Genomic DNA, 25,031 nt, shown 5'->3' on the forward strand with positions numbered 1-25,031 from the left:
ATATTATTTTTTCAACAAACCAGAGGAGTCTGTGATTAATCATTTTCTCCATTATTTTCCCCATCACAGGTGTAATCATTATGAGCCTATAAGACTCAGGGTTATCTTTTGGTTTATTTTTCTTTAGGATTGGTAGGAGGGACGAACATTTCCACATATTGGGGAACCTAGAAGATGCCCAAGCGTGATTATAACAATTTAGCAGTTCTTGTTCGTATGAAGGTGTGAGATTCTTTATCCATGTAGGGTGTATATTGCCATATCTGCTTCTAGTTTTTGGTCCGGATATAATAGAGTACATTTTTCAAGTCCTGGATTGGAAATGGATTGGTCATGAATTCGGATCCTGTGTGTGGTCTGTAGCTAATGTTCATTGGAATTATAGACAGATTACTTTGATGTTGGCTTATTAACAAAAAGAGTTGCAAATGGGTTAGCTTTTCCATTATCATTGTCATAATGGGTATTATTATGTAAAAGCTCATACAGGAGTGGGTTGGGGGAAGTCTTTTTCCCACAGATGTGGCTTATGACTTTATGTATAATTGGCTCATACGTTTCTCTGGAGAGATTGTTTGCAAAATAATTCCAGTATATATTTTTAGTATCTATTATAAACCTTTTTAGATTAGATTATGCTTGTAATTTTTTTTAAATATGTATAACGTGAGGATTGTCTTAAGAATTATAACCAAAATGCCTTTTTTATCATCTCCTTATTTTTGCACCCGTTTTTCTACAACTCTTTAGGAATTTGTTTAGTGACTGTTTTGTTAGTTGTTGTCTTGGGGATAGCATGATTAGCTGTATTTATTAGTAAAGATGTCAAGGCTTCAGCATGTGTGTCAACTGTTGTGTTAGAAATGCATGAACTTTGGGTGAAACTTGTAATTTCATCATTTAGCTTATTTTGGAACATAGACAAATCTGCTTTAGTGTTGATATATTTGGATGTATGAGATAAAGTTTCAGCAGGTTCATTTTGAGAGCAAACTATAGCAAAGTGGTCAGTACATAGACTATCAATTTTATTTATGTGAATTTTGTTCAAAAATTTAATGACACAATTTGTAGGTCAATTGTGGAGAATCTGCCGCTTTTGGGGTTGAAATATGTGTTCAGGTTTGGAGGGGTAGCAACAGCTAATTCATTATTATTTGAAGTCATATGCTCAATGAATTTACCAGCTTTGTTTGTTGGTTTATTCCCCCACAAAAGGCCGTGGGCATTGAAATCACCACAAATAATGATATTTTTTAACATATTAGAATTATTTATATAATTAAAGAAATCCTTGGCATCTGTAGTTTGGCCATTAGGGTTATAAAAGCTTATTATGTAGGTTTTTAAAATATTCAGCCAAACACTTATACCAATTACATCAACAATAAGAAAGCTCTTTTCGGACTTCCTGTACAAATTTTTCTGTGGGATCAGTACATCCCAAGAAAAAATCATTCCAGGATTATTACGAAAGCCGATAAAGGCAATACTGTTGTTGTATTAGATTCAGATGATTACGACAAAAAAATCAGAGAAATTTTAAATGATTCTAACACATATGAACAATTAGCTACTGATCCCACAGAAAAATTTGAACAGGAAGTCCGAAAAGAGCTTTCTTATCTAAAAGGAAAAGGTGAAATTACAGATCAGTTGTTCAAAAGGTTTTACCCACGCGGATGCACGTCCCCTCTCATTTATGGTCTTCCTAAAGTTCATAAGCCCGGTTATCCACTTCGACCCATTGTTTCTTCTTTTAATTCTCCTACAGCAAAAATAGGGAAATTCTTATCAGTGATATTTCGCCCACTAATTCAGGCTCAAAAATCCTATATTAAAAATTCCGCTGATTTTGTTTCCAAGGTAAAGCAAGTTTTGGTTAAACCAAATACAAGAATTGGCAGTTTTGATGCAGATTCAATGTATACCAATTGTGATCCTCAAAAGGCCGAACTGTTTTTGGAGCAAAAACTTAATTCTAACCCATCTATATCAGAAAATTCTACTCTTTCGAATCAGACACTTCTTTCGCTTACATCCCTTTGTAACAGAACTTCTTTTTATTTCAATTATAGAGGCATTTTTTATAGACAGAAATATGGGCTCTGGGGTGCCCCCCTTTCTCCAATACAGGCTGATATTTTTATGGAAGACCTTGAAGAAAGGGCTATTTTGCAAAGTTATTGTAAACCTTAATTTTTGTTTTTTTTTAAAGATGACATTTTTTAGTTATGGGTGCATTTTGACGAGTCTCTGTGTTCTTTTCTTCACTTGCTCACCTCTTTGGATTCAAAACTGAAATTTACTCAGAAATCAGAGATAGAGAGGCATCTTACTTTCTTAAATGTTCTGGTGCACAGAAATGATTCATGTTTCGAGTTTAGTGTATATAGAAAACCCACACATAATGACCGTTGCTTAAGTTATTCCTCCAATCATTCTCCTGCTGTGAAAAGAGGAGTTGTCACTTCTCTAGTTGATAGAAAATTGAAAGTCTGTTCAACACGTTTCTTGGATTTAGAGCTCAACCACCTTAGAGATATTTTATTTGGGAATGGTTATCCAATTAGTCTAATAAATTCTGTAATTACAAAACGCATTAAAAGATTATCAGATAGTTCCACAGAAAACACAAATCAAAGGGAAAATTCAGTTTATCTTGGCCTCCCATACATTAAAGGGATTTCAGATCACATTTCAAAAAATCTAAGGAAAAATAACATTTACACTTATTATAGACCCAGAAAAACTATCAGGTCCCAAATTTATCAAGGTAAAGACCTTATCCCTATAGGGGAAAATTCCTGTGTCTACAGAATTCCTTGTTCGTTTGGTCTTCGGTATATCTGAAGAACAAATCAGCGACTAACAGATAGATTAACCTAGCACTCTAGTTCAATTAATAATAAACTGAAAAAGCGGAAAAAACCAGAAAATTTTTACTCTGTCCTAGCAGAGTACATTTTTGAAAAACCAGACCATACTATTTTGTTTGATCAAGCTAGTCTTATTTCGCATGAAAAAGGTATTGTCCAGCACTATAGAGAAGCTGTTGAAATTTATAAATACCAACATTTAGGTCTAGCTTTAAACAGAGATTCCGGTGATTTAAGAATAAACGAGTCATATTTCGGTTTTCTCAAAAGAGAAGCCGATACGTTAGTAATCCCTGAAATAAACCTTGAACCAGTTTCCCAATCATCTAATCAAACTCGTGAACAACCCCTTAGGTCTCAAAGGGTGTTTGCAAGAAATGCCTTAATTAAAATCCGAAATCAAACGACATAGTTTTCCAATTTATTTAATTGCTGGTTCGTTTTGTTTTTTCAAGTGAATGAATTGTTTCCTTTCATTTGTCAGTTGCTTGCTAGTATCCGTCGATGGCAGATCATGTTTTTTTGAATTTTGGGCAAATCGTAGATATTGGCGAATAACTCGCTTTTATGGTTGTTAAGTAGTTGGTTTTAATTCTTTTAATTTTTGGCTTTTATTGATACATCGTTTCGTTTCGCGCTGAAGAAAAGAGGCGTTTGTCCTCTCGAAATATTCGCTTTGTTTTTTTTTCAGTATCGTCATTTGGCCTATAAAAACCCCATTTTTGCTCGTTTTTCTTTCTTTATGTGATGTCAGGCCAATGTGGTTTAAGAAATTATCCAGGAGTACTCTCAGTGCATTCAAAGAGAAGGTGTTCCAAAGTTTCTTCAGTCAAGTTGCAGAGTCTACAATTTGGGTCACTATACTGCTTCCATCTGAACTACTTACTGCTAAGCTTTTAATTTTAAAGTGCGCCCGATTTATTTGAGGCTCTTTGAAAATTGGAGCCAAAGCAGGAGAAGGCTTTCTATAATGATGGCGGTTTCTACTTGCATCTCTAAATGCGATTGAATAATTTTGAACTGCTGTGGGTTGATAGACTTTGCAGTCTCTGCGGCAAGAATGTCCACTTTCTCGTTATAGTGGATGCCTACATGGCTAGGAATATGCTGGAAAGCCACTGCTATGTCAATTTTAATTTATTAAAAGGTATTAAAATTGTAAAATTGTATTAAAAGGATTCACCCCTATTTGAAATATTATTTGTACGACCTGAGGAAAACATGACCTTCGTCGTTTTTTTTTATCCAATGGGACTCGCTATGTTCTTCTAGCTAAATATTTATAACAGATCATTCTAAGAACAGACTAAAAGGACTTTTGACTTCATTGGTACAAATAAATTCCGTATTTTCTTTTGAATCTAGTGTTTTCAGTAAATTAGGCTAATATTCTGCACTAAAAATTTTCGGTAGTAAGTTCAGAAAAAATCAGCCAATTTTCTACTTCTTTCAAATTCAACTTCAAATCAAAATAATAGACAAGTTTAACTCTTAATTTTAAGAGAAATATAGCGTACACTATAAACAAGGATTGTAGAATTTATATAGACGTAATTTTAAGGCTTATTATCAAAGCCTTCTGAAAAACATTAAAACCTGCAAAACTACTTTCAAGCGAAAATTTTTAAATGTTCATTAAAAACTACAAAAGCAGTTTGCCAAACACCTGCAAATTAGAAAAAGATAAAACAAAAGTTCTATCTTAAGATTAAGTCCCTTTGTCCTATTTTTGTTCAATAAAATAATATCCAATACATTTCAATCAACAAAAACAAAATGTTTCAGATATACCTTCATTATGAGAACATTTGGGTTTCAATTCCTGGGTGTCGTATTCAAATTTACATGGTCCTGAAATGCTAGGTAAACTAAGCAAGGGAACATCTTCACGTTTTGGTGACAAAATATTGTTTGGAAAATCAAAGGGCTTCTCAAGGTTACCTGGTAAAGCGCCTTCAAATTCTAAAAAAAAACAACTTAAATTAGACAGACATCGACAAATTTAAAAGAAAAACCTGAAAAGCAAAAGAAAAGCTGAAACATTCAACGAAATTTATTAACACAGACAAACAAAATTCATAAAAAAAATTGATAACGTAGAACTAACACCTGGATAGGTGTAAATTTGGGATAACGAACTAAATGAAAAAGAAACATTTTACAGCTAAACAATCACAAAAAATTTACACAGCGAAAGGCAAAAAAATACCCATCAATTGGGGGATTTCTGCAATAGCTCCCAAACAATAAAATACAAAACACGGTCTCCCAAACTTGAACAGCTGAATTTAAATAACTTTATTCCTCTCTTACATGTCTTTATTCCCATCTAAAGCTCCTGGACTACGGCAGCTTTGATGGTAATGTATCTTTCATTATACCTGCACATAGAAAAGATTGACGGAAAATTTCTCTATGGGATTATTACTTGACTCTAACTTACTTTTACTTGATTTAAACCTCGTGCTCAGCAGCGTCGACCGCGTAGACGGAACCAGACACCAGCACCGTTAGTCGTCTCCGGGGTGATCTTTGTTGTGTGAGAGTAGAAACGTCACAGGGGCCACGTCCCACCACCATGAATTTAGCGTGAGAGATACCTACCCTCCTCAATAGTGGTTTAACACTGGGGTATTTCCAGCCGTTCGCTGTTGGATCGAAGTCAAATATAACCCGTGAAGGTGTTTCAGTGGGTAGGCGAAGTAGATTAACGTACCAACGCAGCGAGCAGGACTCAAGCTGTTCGGACAGGGGTGGTAATTTAAAGGACAAGAGGATATCCATAATCTGTGCCCTGTCGAGCCACCTAACGTGTTCAATTTTGCGGAGGTGTTTTGTCTGGACAGCATCTACCTTCATGATCTGTGACAGTGTCAAAGACCAAGTCTCTGACGAGTACAACAAGAAGCTTGCTACCGAGGCAGAGTAGATGCGAGCTTTCGTGAGACAGCTGATCTGGGGTTTGTGAAACATTGTTCTCAGTAAGTGGCCGAAAACGGCGTTCGCCTTTGCCACCCTTGCTGATATCTCTGCATCTAGATTTCCGTTTGAGCAAACAATTGAACCAAGATAGGTGAACTGCTTGACTATCTCAACATCTTGGCCACATACTTCTATAGTTGTCAGGGGGCTGCATGGTGTCTTGTCCACAGGCACTATTTTGGTCTTGGTCCAGTTTATATTTAAACAAAGTTTTTTTGCAGCAGATGCTAGCGTTTCGAGTGCAGTTTTGATGTCAGTGAGATTTTCATATACCAATACAACATCGTCAGCGAAGTCGACATCTGCCAGAACTCTTCGAGCAAAATCGATGCCAAACGGATGCGCCAGCAGTGTTTTGTTGAGAACATGGTCCATGACACAGTTGAAGAGTTCGGGAGCAGCAGCGCAGCCTTGCCGAACACCATTTCAACAGCAGCAACTCTATAAGAAAATTAAAACAAATTTTCTTGTGAATTATTATCGCTTCTAATCAGCAGTTATACCAAACCAATCCTGCTCAACTCATCCTCAGGGCTATACTGTGGTGTTCTCCCCCCCATAGTATAGTGCAGACGGTTTGACATCATTCCATTTTCCCTTCTTGCTTTAGTTTTGTTTTTCTCTGTTTAAAGCTTTTTCCAATAGGCAATGTTTAGAAGTCCTCCAAAAAAAAATGTCCCCCCAGATCCCAAATCAAATTCCAGTGAATGTGCCATAGTGAAAGATACCCATCTTGGCTGGTCAAGCACACTTTCTCAAAGTTCAAATGATAGCTCCAATTCGGAGAATAGAACAATGATAAGTGTAGGGGCTAATGTAACCATAAATGATGATAATGGGTTTCAAGAGGTCCTCTCTAGAAGTTCTTAAAAAAGGAAAAAAATCTCCCCCATTAAAAGCATTTCCCCTCTCCCTGCCCAAGATCCTCCCTCCAAAAACTTAGGAATTTACCTTAAAATTACTCCCACTACCCCCTTTGAAATAAAAATGATCACTGCAATATGAGTTGCAATTTTCAAATTGCTAAAATCAATGTTCTCTTTTAACATTAGCCGTGATGGATCTCTGCTAATAGCTGTAGAAGATCAGAAATCAGCAAATACAATAATTAACCTTAAATGCCTTCTGAATACCCAAATTATTGCATCCAATTGGAACCCAAAACAATCACCAACAAAAATAGTAGTTTATAATGTTTCCCCAGAGATATCTACTCAGGAGTTAAAAGAAGGCCTTTCAGATAGGGCTGGAAACACAATCCCAGTTGAGGATGTTACCCAACTTCGAAAACCCAACTCTAATGGCCTAAAAACTGGTAGATCCTTCTTATTCACACTGAAGGATAAAATTGATATCCCAGAAAAATTATTCCTATTTGGGCAAATCAAACCACACAAGGAATACAAACCTAAGCCTATTCAGTGTCAGAAGTGTTTCAAACTGGGACACACAACAAACAAATGCAATGAAATTCTCCAAGAGTGTAGTAATTGTAAATCTTTCCATCCTAAAGAGCTGACAACTTGCAACAACACTCAGCCTACATGCATCAATTGCAAAGGCCCACATGAATCTACAAATAAATCATTATGCCCTGCATACAAGAAAAGAGCTCTAACACTCCAAATATCAACAGAGAGGGCAATCCCATACCCCTTTGCAGCAATGGAAGCAAATGCTGCCCAACAATACCAAATAAAGCCTGTAATGAAACCAACCAAAACCCCCAAGTCAAATGCCCCCAATGCATCAAGCACCCCATATAAAACACCATTTTCTAAGCCCCCTAGCTCAAATCCCTATCAGAAGCAATCACCAAGCCAACAAGCCTCCTTGTCCGGTGAGATGAGGCCAGCCTGGCCCTCCCTCCCAAGAAGAAACAAACCAGAAACACTACCAGGAATTAATCCATTAACCAACAAACAGGATGCACTACCAAAAATGCAATCCCCAAATATATGCTTATTCATTCTAAACTGTAATGCAGTTCAGGCCATGAACATACATCAAATACAGAAAACAAAAATTATTGCAGAATTGGCAAAAATTTACATCCCAGATGATATGCTCATTCAAGCAAAAAAAGATCTTGCTTTACTATTAACAAAGCTGAACATTGATACACATTCATATGAAGAATAAATCAACAACACAACATTTATCAATACTCCAATGTAATGTAAGATCACTCACAGAAAATAAGCTAAATGAACTAACATCATTTATGAATAATAATTCAATTAATATTGCTTGCCTCCAAGAAACTCATTTAACCCAAAATCAACAAATTAAGTCTCTGGGATATACTATCCTGAGAAAGGATAGATCTTCAGAGAGAAAAGGAGGTGGTGTAGCTTTATTAGTTAATAATAATATAAAATTTTGTGGCATCAATTTTCCAGATTTTGAAAATTATGTTGATGTAATTGGTATAAGTGTTTTGCTGAATATTTTAAAAACCTACATAATAGGCTATTATAACCCTTATGGCCAAACTACAGATGCCAAGGATTTCTTTAATTATATAAATAATTCTAATATGTTAAAAAATATCATTATTTGTGGAGATTTCAATGCCCACAGCCTTTTATGGGGGAATAAACCAGCAAATAAAGCTGGTAAATTTATTGAGCATATGACTTCAAATAATAATGAATTAGTTGTTGCTACCCCTCCAAACCTGAATACTTATTTCAACCCCAAAAGTGGCAATTTCTCCACAATTGATCTACAAATTGTGTCTTTAAATTTTTTGAACAAAATTTACATAAATAAAATTGATAGTCTATGTACAGACCACTTTGCTATAGTTTGCTCCCTAAATGAACCTGCTGAAACTGCATTTCATACATCCAAATATATCAACACTAAAGCAAATTGGTCTATTTTCCAAATTAAGCTAAATGATGAAATTACAAGTTTCACCCAAAGTTCATGCATTTCTAAGACAACAGTTGACACACATGCTGAAGCATTGACATCTTTACTAATAAATACAGCTAATCATGCTATCCCCAGGAGAACACCTAAGAAAACATTCCCTAAACAAATTCCTAAAGCATGGTGGACAAATGAGTGCCTAAATAAATGGAGCATAATAAAGGCAGCTAGGACAAAATTCATAAAAAAAAACAACACCTACTACATACTTAAAAAAATTACAAGCAGAATCTAATCTAAAAAGGACTATAATAGATGCTAAATATAAATACTGGAATAATTTTGCAAATAATCTCTCCAGAAAAACAAATGAGCCAATTATACATAAAGTCATAAGCCACATATGTGGGAAAAAGACTTCTCCCAACCCACTCCTGTATGAGCTTATACATAATAATACCCATTATGACAATAATAATGAAAAGGCTAACCTATTTGCAACTCTTTTTGTTAATAAGCTAACATCAAATTATCAAAGCAAGCTGTCCACAATTCCTATGAACCCTAGTTACCAACCACGCCCAGGATCCGAATACATAACTAATCCATTTTCAATCCAGGAATTGAATAATGCAATACATCATATTAGGTCCAAAACTAGCAGTAGCTATGACAATATACACCCTACATGGATAAAGAATCTCACACCTTCATACAAACAAGAACTGCTAAATTGTTATAATCACGCTTGGGCATCTTCTAGGTTCCCCAATATATGGAAATGTTCGTCCCTCCTACCAATCCTAAAGAAAAATAAACCAAGATATAACCCTGAGTCTTATAGGCCCATAATGATTACACCTGTGATGGGGAAAATAATGGAGAAAATGATTTATCACAGACTCCTCTGGTTTGTTGAGAAATAACATGATCCCACATACTCAAACTGGATTCAGGAAATACCACTCCTCAACAGATGCTTTCATTTTGCTAACAAATGCAATAAATGAATCTTTCTCAAAAAATAATATCCTAGTGGCAGCTTTCCTAGATTTTGAAGGAGCTTATGACAATGTGAACCACCAAATCCTTTTAAATAAACTTGCAAACCTTGGCGTACCTCCTAAGCTAGTATCCTTTATTAAATCCTTCATAGAAGTGCGAAGTTTCATTGTTTGTGTTGGTTCAGCCTCTTCACCCCAAAAGACAATATCCAAAGGCCTACCTCAGGGAGCAGTCCTCAGTTGCCTCCTTTTTGCCCTATATCTCTGGGACATGAACCTACCCCAAAAAAATCTACAATATGCTGATGATCTGGTCCTATGGTCATCTGACAACACCTAACAGATAGCACAGTCAAATCTGCAAAAGACACTTTTCCAGTTTGAAAAATTCTCTCAACATTCAGATTTACCCATTGCACCCACCAAGTCAAAACTAATCCAATTTCACCGGAAGCGAAACCAATTTAATGCAAAACTAACTCTAAATAAAACAACTATTCCAGAAGATAATAATATTAATTACCTAGGTCTCATGCTTTACCAAGAACTTAATTTCTACCTCCACATATCAAGCACAATAAAAAAATGCTATAGAAAAGCAAATACACTAAAAATACTTCTTTCAACACACTGGGTTTGTAAGGAGAAAACCTTACTCCAGTTTTATAAATCACATATAATACCCCATATTGAATATGGGCTCATTGTCTATGGTTCATGTGCAAAGACCCAGATGCAAAAAATTGAAACAACACAAAATGATATAATACGTCTCATATTTGGTCTTAGAAAACCCACAAGCACCAAGTTTCTGCTTATGGAGAGTGGATTAACAACAATAAGGGAGAGACGTAGCTTTCTCTTGATAAAACCTCTTACAAAAATTGAATCAAATAGCTCACACACATTACATAATTGGTTAAGAAATCCAGCCATGTATAGAGGTATTGTAGATGAGTATGCCAATATTCAAAAGAAGTTCCCTGTACCAGCAAATTCTATTGCACCTAGTTTCCCCCAATCCCCTCCATGGAATTGGTCATTTCCCATAATAAATACTGAATTTTTAAAATGGAATAAAGATTTAACCCCCATTGCTTTTGTCCAGAAAAAATTTGCAGAACTTAATACAATTACCTATAAAAATCACTTCCAAATATTTGTTGATGGGTCAAGAATGGATGAGAAGGTTGCAGGTGGTGTTTTCCTTCCTCAGCTGAAAATTGCAATGGGCGAGAGATTATTTAATAATTTATCTATAATGTCTGCTGAGTTAAATGCCATAATCATGGCATTAGAACACCTTAAGCAAACCAACCTTTGATTAAAAATTCGAATAATATTATCATCTATTCCGACTCTTTATCAAGCCTTGAGTTGCTGGCCTCAGCTCCTCAATATAAGTTGGACATTGACACTTATCATTGTCTCAGTATTATTGATAATCTTGCTTCAAGTGGCATAAAAACTTACTTTCAGTACATTCCTAGCCACTCTGGCATAAGTGGTAATCATCAGGTTGATGAAATAGCAAAAAATGCTATAAATATTGACCAGCCACGTGGGAAACCAATCCCAATTAGAGATATTTTCCGATGGAGGCTATTAGATATTAATTTTAATAAGATTAATCCTATCCTTTCGCCCTTTCCCAATAAGTATCTTTCAAAAATTTATCATAGAATTCGTTCTGGAACAAAGGGACTAAATTTCCTTGCATTCTCATATAAGCTTTCTAATTCAAGTGGCTCAATTCCCCTGTCCCCTCTTAGCAGACATTGTAATATGAATAATGAAACAATTGACCATTGCCTATTTGAATGTAATATGCTGACGTCTGCACAACATACCTTGCTTTGTAAACTGTTAAAATACTTCAAACACCACAAAAGCCCACTATCAGCCAAGAGCCTAGCCAACTATACCTGCACACAGAGCATAGAAATTGACATCTATCATCTTATATTTGAACTCCTAGAGTCAAAAGATCTGCTGAAAGATATCTGAATATATCTAATAAATATGAGGCAATCAAGCCAGTAGCTCTGTAGCCCACAGAGTGAAGCAAAAGGAAAAGGGCTAAATAGTTTTACTGAAAAGCCCGCCTGCTGTTAAATAGAAGAAGAAGACACAGTTGAAGAGTTCGGGAGCAGCAGCGCAGCCTTGCCGAACACCATTTCTAATTTGAAAATGTGATGAGAGCTGGCCATTTACAAGATCAGCACTTTCGGTCTTATTGTGTAGTTCTTTGAACAGATTGACAATTTACTTAGGTACACCAGCAGATTGAAGGATCAACCAGAGTGACTGTCTGTCGACAGTGTCGAAAGCAGATCGAAAATCGACGAAGACAATGTATGGTTTCCTTTTATATTCTAGAGTTTTCTCTATCAGCTGTCTAATTGTATGGATTTGCTCAGTAGTGGACCTACCCAGCATGAATCCAGCTTGCTGGTGGCGAAGAAGGGGATGGAGATACTTTGTTGCCCGCTTGAGCAGCGACATGGCAAAGAGTTTGCCGGGTACCAAGAGTAGAGTTATTCCACTATAGTTATTACATTCTGCTTTACTTACTTACCTCTTGTAGACCAGCAGAAGTAAGCCAGTCTTTCAGTCTGATGGTATTATTTCAGAGTGCCACACAGTATTAAACAGCATTTGTAGCCAGAGGGTCATGAATGAATCGCCATTTTTAAGGAGTTCTGATTTTCAGGGCACATATTCCAGGCACTTTGTTCTTCTTCAGCTTTCGTGCTGCTGCTTTAATTTCTTCTGCCGTAAATTCAGTTCCATTGGGGGCAGGTGTAGCATTCTCAGCCGCAGCAGTAATCTCGTCGTCAATTTGGTCCGGTGAGTCTGAGTTCAGTAGCTTTTCGAAGTGTTGCTCCCACTGGCGAAGGCACTTTGATTTGTCGTAAATATTTTCGCCACTGGCATTACGGAGATACGATGTAGTTTAAGTGTATTGATTAAAGCTCACGGAGGATCTTATATGTGGCTCCGATGTACTTTTTTTTGGCGGCCTCTTGGAGCTCGTGTGCTTTTTTGTCAATAAAGGTCTTACGGTCTTTGTGCAGCATGATGTTGCACTCCTTATTTAATTGCTTATACGCTGTCATATCCCCGCGGAGGCGGGCTTCCCGTCTGCAATCAATAATGGCGAGGGACTCGTTACTGATCAAGTCTTTTTTCTTACGCTGTTTCATTCCAGCAACCCTAGTTGCAGCTGCAAGAGCATTCTATTTGAAGACCATCCACAGACCTTCACTATCATCACATTGCGTAAGAACCTCAAATCTGTTGGATATTTCGATCTGATACTGCTTAGCCAAAGCAGGGTCTTGCTGGTTACAGTAGGTATCAATTTTCCGAGGTTTCTGGCTGGCTTTTGTAGCTTTCAGGCGAAGCCGGATTTTGGCTGCAACAAGACGATGGTCGGTGTTCCCAAATTCGGCGCCTCGGTAGGTGCGACAATTCTGCACAGAAGACAGCCATCGCCGGGGTATGATGATGTAATCGAGCATCTTCTTTGTTGATCCATCATTGCTATACCAGGTGTACTTGGCTATATTGGGTCTCTGAAACCATGTGTTTGTAATGGTAAGATTGTGGGCGAGACAGCAGTTCAACATTCTCTCTTTGTTGTCGTTTAGGCTATTTATTGTTATGGGTCCAACAGCAAAATCCCACAGGCCAGACTCATTTGAAATGCTAGCATTCATATCTCCTAGAAGGACAAGGTAGTCATGGGGAGGTACTGACGAGAGCTCAGAGCTTAAAAGGGTATAGAAATCATCCTTATCTTCTTCCTGGGCTTCATTTGTGGGGGCATAACAGGTGATTATGTTTATTTTTCCCTGTTTACCATAGAACTTTGTTCCCAGGAGTCTGGGTGTAACTGGTGTGAATGACAGGAGGGCCTTGCATGCTGTACTGTTTAGTACTAGGCCAACGCCTCTTCGTTTCTGGTGACCACCAGACCAAAGTAGTGTGTGCCCTTCACCAATGTACTCCTCATCATCACCAGATAGATGTGTTTCAGTGATTCCAGCAATTGTAACTTTAAGTTTAAATATGTTTTATGGCACAAAGAAGCCACTTTTATCAGCTCTCAGCTCTCAATAGTTAGGTCCAAAAACACATGCAGTTATATTTTTTTTTCTTAGGACCACTTAATGAGAAAGAAGAAAAAAAAGGAGAAAATTTTCTAGAGCAAAGTAGCTTTTCTTTTTTTCAATTCAATTCAGATCAGTTTTAGTAATACATTACATTTAAATTACACACATTTACAAATACTTTTTAAAATAAATTATTTCCCATAATCCATATTGATTTGGCCGTCTAGGACAATCCTGTTGAGGAATTACATAGTGGTGGTCATCCATTTGCCAGCCAGCTTGAACTCAAATTGCCTCCAAACAATTCAAATAAAAACCCTAAAACAAACTTTTCTTCCGTAACAGAAAGTTTTACTGTATAAAATTACCTTTTTTAATGAGAGAATCCTCTGAAAATGTGATGAGATCAGCCATTTTTGGAATTTATGGAAAGTCCATGGAAGATCTTGGGTCAGAGTTAAAATAAATTATGAGAAGTATTATACTATCATCAACACTTGGATACAACACAGATTTCAGTCCGGCGAGTCCTAAAATAAAAAAGATATAATGAATCATAACTAATAATGACTTTTAACCACTGCAATTTTAGCATATTTTATCTTAATCAAGTTGAAAGCACAGGCTCAACTCCTTCAGCAGTCAAAGTCATTAGAAATCTGATTATCAATTTTAAGAAGAGGGTTAAAAATTGAAAAACTGCCCTTTTGATGTAACTGAAGTTGTTGATTTTAATTTACAATAGCTTTTCATGGTAAAAAAAGGAAAATACAACTTTTAGCTTATTCCGTTAGCTGTTACAACTGTATTTTTTTTATTGAATTTTCCAAGGCAAAAACTATTAGATTATTTTTTAATTCCAAGGCAAAAACTGAAAAATTTGGTTTAATTCTTGCATTAACAGCTTTATTCATGGTTTTATTGCTTAAAAAACTACAAAGTGAAGGCATATCATGCATATGCCAATACATTTTTCCAAGAGGTTATATCTAGCTGTTCTTACTTTTAGGGCTTCAAGAATATGACAATAGATCTAAAATTAGATCCAAAATATTTTATGTTATAGCTTTGTACTTATCAATAAAAAAAATAATTAAAAATTAAGTAATTACCTTCTGGAGATTTAAAAATTGAAATCTAAAGTGAAACTCAAGCAATTTGAAAAGTATTTCCGGAAAAATAAGTCTTTAGTTTTTTAATATCCAAATGTAAATATATTTGTCTAAAATAATTCTGAAAAATCAATAAATTGTTTAGATTAGCTAAGAAAGACAATCTTTCTTATGAAACTTATGAAAAGGTCTAAATTTGCCTTAAATTACTTTTTTTATCAAAATATTGTTTAAGCATCTATTTAAATGTTATTATTAAACCAATTTCACCTTTTCACTATAACTCATTAATTACACTTGAAGATGATACACTGATGTAAAAAAAATAAAATATTCCTATTCAACAGGTTTTCTATATACTATGGTTGCGCTGACAGCTGTAGCCTAAGACAGAGTACATAGATATTGAAATAGCCTGAATCCCTTTAAAATAGCATCAATTTGAAACAATAATTCACTGGAAGTTGGCCATCCAACCTTTTTAATGGTGCCCTTCTAACCTTTTTTAGCAACCTACTAAAGATAAACCAAACCCCATTGTCACCAAATGTTAAAAATGCGTTTTGAAAGAAAAACTAATGTCCTTCAGTGCAACAAATTTTGAGTTTGAAAAAATACGGTAAGAGCCTTAACTTTGGAAAAAAAGATTCAATCAATTGATCAAGTTTATTATTATGCCAAAATATCCAAAAGAATAATACTGGCATAACATTCATGTGAGTGACGTCATATTTATGAGCACATTTTAAGAGCATAGGTCATATTTGTCTCAGTAGTGGTTATATCATTTTTAATGTTTTTAATGCAGGCAAAATGACACAAGAGACAAAGATAAGTATAAAATACAAAGTATTATGACTCTTTTTGCAAAAGACATTTTAAGCAGTTTCATCATAACTAGAAGACAAATGAATAATCTACACCATGAAGAACAAAAACAATTACAAGTCAAAACTGAAAATGAAAAAAAAATATATAAGGTTAGAATATAGATAAACAAGAATCAGGGCTTGTAAAAAAAAAAAAAAATGGAAAATTGGTATCCCGGGATTTTCTGGCCTGCAAAACAATCTAAATAGATCAAGATTTTTTTAAAATTTGTCTAGAGCTTCAATTGTGAAAAAAAAGTATCATATGATTAAGGTCATATTTATGAGCATATTTCTACATATGCTAAATCTGCTCATCAAGTCATATTTACATGTTCCTTCATATCCTTGTTTAAGAGAATAAACTACTTTAGCCCCCCTGCTTCAGGAGTAATCATTTTGTATTTAAATAAATGACAGACAAGCAGACAAGGGACAGCAAAAATCAGAGCAAGTAAAAATGAAACTGAAGAAGAAAGAAATATTGCATAAGAACACAATCAAAATCTTAAGCACTCACAAAATGTAGCACAAAACTCAGTACAAACCAACAAAGATGCCATAAACTACAATACTGTTAATCGAAAGTCACTAGAACCTTTCAATGATACATGTGTTCCCTGTGGAGCTGTCCATTTGAATGAGGAAAGAGTAGCAAACAACCGTGAATCATTTGGAGGTTACTACTTACAACAAACATCAATATAAACAAGTATGCAACATGCCAAGCACCAGGGCCCTACTTTAACATTGACTGCATAGTTTTTTCTTAAAACTGTCATATTGACATTTCTAGCCCAAAGAGGATCAACAAAGATTACAATTTTAAGGAAGAATCAGTATTTTTCCCAGTGTGGCTGCACTGAACCAATGGTGACATAAAGACTTTAAGAATAGGCTCATATAGTCTGCAGTTAGAAGACAAGCAATAAAGAGAATCATTATGTACAGCCTCAAAATTTGCTACACAGTTTTTGTCAAAACTATGGTCACAACTTTAAGAATAATATATAAATATCTATATATATATATATATATATATATATATATATATATATATATATATATATATATATATATATATATATATATATATATATATATATATATATATATATATATATATATATATATATATATATATATATATTACATGTATATAGAACATTAAATATATATATAGAACTTTTTATGCAGCCTAATACCATAAACTGAATCAAAATTGACAAATTCAACAAACTGAAAATGCAAGGCATCCCAAAATGGTAGAGGGCAGAGGGGATACACTGCCTCCTTGCTTTTTGGCATTCAGTAAAGTTTTCAAAAAGGCAAAATTTTGCAAAAATCAGCAGAAATTATGCCAAATTTTTGATTTCTGCCCAAAATTTTGTAGCCTACTTCAGCAATTCAGTAAAATATATGAAGTTTGCCCCCCCCCCAATAAAAAGAGGCTTGGGATAAACCTGTGCATGGGAAATATATAGTTTGAGTTATATATTTTAGTTTTAAGATTCTGTACAGATTAGTAACTAATTTGAGTAGTTATCTGGTTTTTAATGTTCTTTTCCAATTGTTATGATGTTTTGTTCTCTTGAGCTCTGCTTGTGCATTGGAACTCTTTATAATTTACTCGATGAAATTCCTTCTTTATAATTTACAACTGCTATTGGTCAACCATAATTCCTTTGTTTCTTCAATTTTATCTGTTCTTGAATATATTTTAGAGTACTTGTCTATTATATAAAACACACTCAAGAAGTTTGGTTAATGCTAACAAAATAAAACAAAATTATGGTGAATATATAATAGTTTTGAAACATATTTGTGCTATATATTTGTACATTGGAGAGGGGAGGGGTAAAGCATAGTTCATATTAAATACTTAACCTAAACAAACCAATTCTAAACTAACATAACCAAAATACTAACTAAATATTTAAATAAAATATAGCTACAATTAATTTTACAACCAAGCCAAAGCACATTGTCTGGTATAAAGAATTTGCATGGCCAGGTTCTTGCCTCATGCTTACATGATTTAAAATAGAAATTCTTGAGTGGTTTTATATAATAGACAATTACCTTTTTTTTCATTTACTTTTTTAAGTCAATATTGACATCACTTTAATTGAATAGCCTAGGGCTATGAAGAATCATTAGGCAGGAGGTGAACCAGGGATTAATTGTCTGAAACACAAAATTTTTCCTTTATTTTGTTCTAAGACGTCACCTTCAGAGATGCTATTTTAGAGGGTAAGCAATGTTTGACTATTAAAGTCATTGGTCCTTTATACTCTAATCATACAGATGACTTTTTATAGCCTAGGCCTACACAATTTCATATATGTTGTTGTTGTTTGGGGTTTGACGTGTTCAACCAATAAGTCATATGCATTCCTATCACTCAATTATTCTATGCCTTCTCTAATCACTAGCTTGTTTAGGTGTGACTTTGGTCAATATTCACTGAACCTGGTCATGTATCACTTATTTTGTTGTTGGTAGGGAGTAATTCCCCTGCAGCAACTGCCTGCATTGAACAACAGGAATCAAAATAATGCAACTGTGCTTTGTCAAACAGCAATTAAAATACATATACAACACAAATATAATAAATAATAGATTTTCAGATTATTATAACCTATTACTTACCTCCATATATAGAAAATTAATCAGATAAAATATGAGAGGATAGATAAGGATAATAAAACAAATAAAATATAAAAAAGGATAACTCTAAAATAAAACAATATGGGAGGTGCATCATGGTCATCAAGATTAAAATAATATGGAGCCATCTACTGTTTATCTTGCTTAATTTAGGGGTTAATCCCCATCAGCACCTGCCATCAGTTATAAACAGGAACCATAATGATGTAAATACCTTATCAAACAGCAAATACAAATTTTATACAAGTCAATTATAATAAATAATACATTTAACCTGTCACCTAAATCAAAATATAAACAAATAAGGCAACTCTAAAAAAAGGAAACATGCAGAATAAAACAAACAAAAAAACTTAGGGAATGAACCAAACCAGTAGTCTTAACCAAATTACTAAATAAATTTGTGCTTGGTCAACCATGCCAAACCCAAGGGAAAACAATGGAGATAACTAGTTCATTGTTTGAGGAGGGGCCAACCTAGGTCTGGCCCTAGGTTGAATTGTAGCACCTTCTAGGCTAGGTACATACTCCTTTCCTTTATGTTTCCTTTCTGCTTTGCCAGGGCTGCTGATATCTGCTGACATTGTGGAAAGGAATGAACTTTCTCTAATTAGGTTTCCAACTGACTTATTTATGCTTTTTATTAGGTTTTCAACTGACTCATTTAGGCTAACTAGGTCAAGGCTGCTGGTATCTGCTGACATTGTGGGAAGAAATGAACCTTCCCTATTTAGGTTTTCAACTGACTTTTTTAGGCTACAGACTGCATTTTGAAAAGGTCTTAGTGCTAACTTAGAAAACAGTTCACAAATAGATGTAATAACCTGAGTTAGATCAGAGATCTGCTTTGCAACACCTTCAAACATGCCCATGTACCTCAAGTCGAGTTCCTCAGCTGGAGGTTGATTAGGAGTCAGTGGAGAGAAAGATTCTGTGTGTACTATGGGGATGTGTTCTGTACGTTTAGGAAGTCCTTTCTTCAAAACCTCAACAGCAGTCCTCATGGGTACATTATTGGTGAAAGAGTAACTTACAATTGCTTTCTTCTCAATGAATACTGGGCTATCCTTAGCATTAGCAGCACCATTTAGTTACCATTGCAGTTAGGGCACTTGAGTACCTGATCTTCCTTTAGTGTTTTAGATTGGGAGCATTCATCAAGGGTGTGCTGTCCACTACAAAGTAGACATCTTCTGCCTCTGCAGCAATTTGAGGCCATGGGGCCAAAACCTTGGCAATTGAAACACTGAATTGTCCGGGGGATAAACTGCTTAACAGTATACCTTGCACCCCAAACAGAGATTTTCAGAGGGAACTGAACATCCTGATTAAAGGTGCAAACCAAAGGGATAATTGATGGGCTTGGATATTTTAAGGCCAATGTTACTTGTTGAATTCTGTCTTCAACTTGGATCTCCTTGGTAAAATCATCCAGATGGGTGACCTCCTCTGATGGGATAAATACAATGCCTTTTCTGTTTCTGATTAAAGCAGGGTTAGAGCTAGGACCAAGCACAAATTTTACCTTACATCCATTTACAGCTATATCTGAAATAAAAAGTATAGCAGCAGCTACTGACTGGTTCACAGCTATTATGATAATGGCGCCATCTGGTCCAAGTCTTTTAAACATTGAACCATAATAGCCCCTGCACTCATGATTTCAGAGATGTTGAAAGTTTTTTGGCGGGAGTATACCCAATGGATAATCTCTAAAAATTTCTATTCTATAGAATGTAAAAATAATATCCAACCACACTTAGTTATTGCCAAAATTATCCAATTAGTTAGCTATCTGAAAAATCCTTTTAAGCAAATAAGAAATTATCCAACTAGGAAAATAATTAAAATTTTAAAGAAAAATAGCTTTATCTTGCTAGCCAAATACAATAAAGCATAAGAGCCAACTTAATATCTCTAACTAAGTGGATAATACTTTAACTTAATGCTTCTGATATGTATCTAACTAGACAGATAGGCCTAAGTAAATTCTTCATACAAACTAGTGATAATATCCAACTAGTCAGACAATGTTTTCTCTTAGACATAGCATGAACATCTAATTTGGTGGATATATCAGAAGATCCGGAAGGTGCCCAATCGATATTCTTTAAAAAATTACATTCTATATCATGTAAAAATAATATCCAACTGCACTTACTATCAAGATAAAATATCATGCTAGACAGATAATAAGATTTCTAAGACTCTTACACCTTTATCTACCTAGCTGAATATTTAACTGTCTATGCAATATACAGAATATCTACCTAGTTTGATATAATGTAGCTTAGTATTTCTGATATGTATCCAACTAGGCAGATAAGAAGATTCTCTAAGCATTTTGGGGTTTATATCCAACTAGCCAGATAAATTGTTTCTCTAAGGCATAGAGAATATCTACCTAGTTGGATAATAATGTTGCTTAGTGTTTCTGATATATATCCAACTAGGCAGATAAGAAGATTCTCACAGCAGGTTGGGATTTTCATCCAACTAGCCAGATAAATTGATTCTAATATTAATAGTTTATATCTTCCTATTTTGATACGAGTTTTGCTGAGATATTCTGGTACATACTTAACTTGGCAGATAAGATGATTCTCTAATCAGTTTTGGATTTACATACAACTATCCAGATAAATTGATTATCTAAGGCATAGAGAATATCTAGGCTACCTAGTTGGATAATAATGTTGCTTAGTGTTTCTGATATATATCCAACTAGGCAGATAAGAAGAATCTCGGTAAAATTCTACTTTAGCTACTTTTGGCTATCTTGGAAAGGAGTTTGGTTAGGAAAATGAAACTTTCAGGGATAGATCTACAGGCTAAAGTATGTCCCGGGAAGGTATTTTGAAGTACCTACCTCCACTCCTTCTCACTCTAGAGGGTCCTGGCCTTTGATGACCTTTAAAAATCTGTGTGTTATAAAAGTGAAACCTTGTAATATAGATCTTCTGCTTAAAATGAAGTCCAACAAAATTGTTTTCAGCTTAACAACTTTGCTCAATCCTGATTTATAGAGTTTTAAAGATATGCAAATACATTTCCTAAATTTTGAAAATTAACATTGATATGGCTTAAAATACTACTCAAATAACAGGAATTGCATTTTCAGAACTAAAGCCAGAGAAAAAAATCTGATGACTGAAAATTAAGGTGAAATGTTGTTTTGTCAAAATTTCAATAGGTATAGACCTGTCATGTACGCAAGTTTTAGGACCCTCTAGAGGGAGAAGGAGTGGAGATATTTACTTCAAAATACCTTCCCAGGACATACTTTATCCTGTAGACCCATCCCTGAAAGTTTCATTTTCCTAGCCTCACCCCTTTCCAAGATAGGTAAAAGTAACTAAAGTAGAATTTTACCGTCAAAGGTTTGGAATTATCTCACTGAGTCCAGTTTAATTTTGATAGTTTGTTCACTGCTATTTCACTGTGAATGAATTGCATCATCAACTTAAAGAGGATCAACAGAAAATAAACCCCTAGAAGAGCACAACTCGTTAAGACCTACTCTTAAGACCTTTATTCTGGGAAAATTTAATGAGAAGATAATTCATTCACAATTATATGTTTTGGCTGAGTCTAACCATCTGGTCGCACATAGGCTACATAAACAGCATTTAGGGAATATCATTCTTCCATTGACGCATTTATCTGATTAACCAGTGCCATATCTGAGTGTATTAAAGATCACCAATTCCCGTTTGCAACCTTTTTGGGATTTCAAAATGTATATGTTACAATCCAATATCCACTCCCGCGGCTAAAATAATCAAAAATGGGCTTCACACTGTCTTTTCTGAATTTCTTTAAAATTTGCCTATCGGAATGCTCTTTTGCTCCCTAATTAAATTCCTTCTTCTCCTCTAAGAAGTCTGTCTCCAAAGGCCTTCCCCAAGGGCCTGACTTCAGCTGTCTCCTGTTTTTGATATATTTGTGGGATGTGAACCTACCCCAAAAAATAGTCAGTTTGAAAATGATAAAATCCTTTGGTTTATCTCAAACAATTTGTAACTGGTCAAATCGAATTTACAAAAGCTGCTTTATGCTTTTGAATGTTTTTCCAACAGTTCATGCTCCCATCACTTCCTCAAAATAACCTATTGTACAGCTTTCTAATAAGAGAAATCCCCAATCCACCCTGGTAACCCTAAATAGTGTTGTCATATAATAGCAGCAAATCATCAATGATATTGACATAAGTAGAACAAAAACTTTCAGGCTCCAAATTTAAATTGCATATTCTTCACATAATACTCAATGCACATTTAGGTTGACATGAAAAAACTAATAATTTTTAAAAAACTTAAATTAGATCTCACATTGATTATGAACTATTTTTCTTATGGCTATTGTTCAAAAACCTCACTCTGCAGTTTGTAGACTGTTCAAAATACTATGATCTATACTATATTGGGCTTCAGGAATCATACCAACACCAACGTCCTTCTCAGGAAAAGTGGTTTCACCTCTATTACTATGTGCTGAGACGAGTTTCTTGTTCTCTACTTTACAAAAATTAAAGGTGACAGTTCCCATATATTATGTAACTGGCTAAGAAATTCCGGTGTCTTTAGGGGACGTGTGTAGGACTTGTCAAATACCCAAATGACCCTCCCCATACCTTTATCTTCTTTTTTTCAAATATACACCTAGATAACATCATGGGCTAACCACGACCCATAAGTACACTTTTTGTTTGCACCAGCTATTAAGGCTGATCTGTTCCTTGCCTATGTGAAATCATTTTACCACAAATTTGAGTCTCATAGATAGTCCCACCACCTCCCAATTTTTGTAGATGGCTCAAAAACAGATGCCAGAACTGCTTGTTGTCTCCATTTCCCATTCTTAGGTATACCTGCTTCAGCAAGGTTGTAACATGATGTGAGTATCATGCTAGTTGAAATAGGTGCCCTCAACATTGCGTTGAATGGCATTATAAACATGACAAACCCTCCAAGAAACACCCCTCTTATAATTTATTTAGACTCAAAATCAGTCCGTCCCTCAATCTCCCCGTAGTATTCAGACTCCCCAGATAGTGATAACTCCACCATCGGTGTACTATTCAACTACTTACTTAAACAATGTATATTTATGCATATGAAAACATCCAAAGTAATATTGGTGTTAAAGGAAACCATAAAGCAGATGAAGTATCTAAATCTGCCCTTCATTTTGAAATAGTATGTGGAAGACCTATTTCAGTAAGAGGTATATACCCTTGGCGCCTAAAAGTTCATCAAGCAAACAACTGCACTCCAAGCCTGTCTCCGTTTACAGCATATAAAGACTCAAAGCTGTAACACAGATTACCATCAAATGCTACAGGCCTAAACTGGAAAGCTTATCACTATCAAAACCCCCACACCTACAGTATTTAACCCTCCTTGCTGTCCATGCTAAACCCATGACGAGAATCTTAACCATATTCTTTTTGCCTTCCCAGTGGCAATTCTTAACAATAAATAAGAATGGCTCACCATATGTGCTATAGTCCAGAACCTTAAGCTAACCCTTAATATTAACCAACTCCAACACAAAAAACCTTCTTAAATGGGTGATGATGAATTGCTCAAAGCCGTACTTAACTTATTAAATTTAGGTAGTTTAGCCAATTATACATAAATTATTTCATTAGAAAGTAATATAATATCTTTTATTTTTGATGTCCCAGGATACCCCTTACGTATTTAGACCGTAGAAAACAAAGAAAAGCTATTTTAAAAAAGTTGCACTTAAACCTTTTTCTATTTTTTAAATTTTATGATCAGAATCTAATAGTGTTTTCTTCTAATGACACTGAACTGTAAACCAGAACCATATATTATTCTGAAAGTGTTAGATCTGCATTAGCAACAAATGTTTCCATGGTTCTTCGATACTGTCATACCATTAATTTTTTATATGTTTTACGTTTAGGTTTAAATCTGTAAGTCATTATATAATTTACCAAAATTTAATATTGAAGAATATATAATAATGGAAAAAAAACTTGATAATTGGATTAATAAAAACATTCTGGGCATTATAAAATAGCCTAATAATTTTTAATATTTATGTGTTTTTCCTTAAATACCTTTTTTTTTAGTATATTATATATTCTTTGGCTAACAGAAACCCAATAAGATGGTTAAACTTCATTAAAAAAGATTTATGTTTCTTCTCAGTGTTGGTGCTATATATAACCTATTTTGGATACTCTAAACCTATTTTTTAAGTTTTGTTTTGTTACTAAATTTTATCTCAGGGTGGTATATTCCACAGAGATAGTTTTCTGGGAGGATTGTTTACAAAGGATTGAAACTACTTTTTAAGCTAATGTTGAAGTAAATCAACAAGTTAGTATTTAAATTTGATTTCCATTAGCATTAAAATCTAATGTTGAAATATATAAATAAATTTGTCTAGATATTAGTCTTATTTAGTTTTTTAAATAAGTTGTAAATTATAATGCGTAATCTACCCAAAAAATTAGAAAAGACATCAGTTTTACATTAGTTAT

General features: G+C 34.7%; 2 protein-coding genes across 2 annotated transcripts in view; one reads left to right on the forward strand and one right to left on the reverse strand.

The window, feature by feature from the left end:
• Window positions 1–25,031, reverse strand: part of LOC148939839 (uncharacterized) — a 60,989-nt gene that overhangs the window by 13,918 nt on the left and 22,040 nt on the right. The window contains exons 2-3 of the mRNA XM_089105962.1: window positions 14,232–14,393; window positions 4,671–4,841 (exon numbers count right to left, since the gene is read on the reverse strand). Of these exons, the coding sequence (XP_088962088.1) occupies window positions 4,671–4,841; window positions 14,232–14,277 (217 nt within the window). The 5' untranslated portion in view covers window positions 14,278–14,393. The remainder of the gene's footprint in view (window positions 1–4,670; window positions 4,842–14,231; window positions 14,394–25,031) is intronic.
• Window positions 23,614–25,031, forward strand: part of LOC148939840 (uncharacterized) — a 33,150-nt gene continuing 31,732 nt past the window's right edge. Inside the window, exon 1 of the mRNA XM_089106015.1 lies at window positions 23,614–23,828. Within this exon, the coding sequence (XP_088962141.1) occupies window positions 23,614–23,828 (215 nt within the window). The remainder of the gene's footprint in view (window positions 23,829–25,031) is intronic.

Source organism: Artemia sp. Qi Xiang Cuo, chromosome 20, assembly GCF_049724085.1.
Source record: "Artemia sp. Qi Xiang Cuo chromosome 20, ASM4972408v1, whole genome shotgun sequence".
NCBI lineage: Eukaryota > Metazoa > Arthropoda > Branchiopoda > Anostraca > Artemiidae > Artemia > Artemia sp. Qi Xiang Cuo.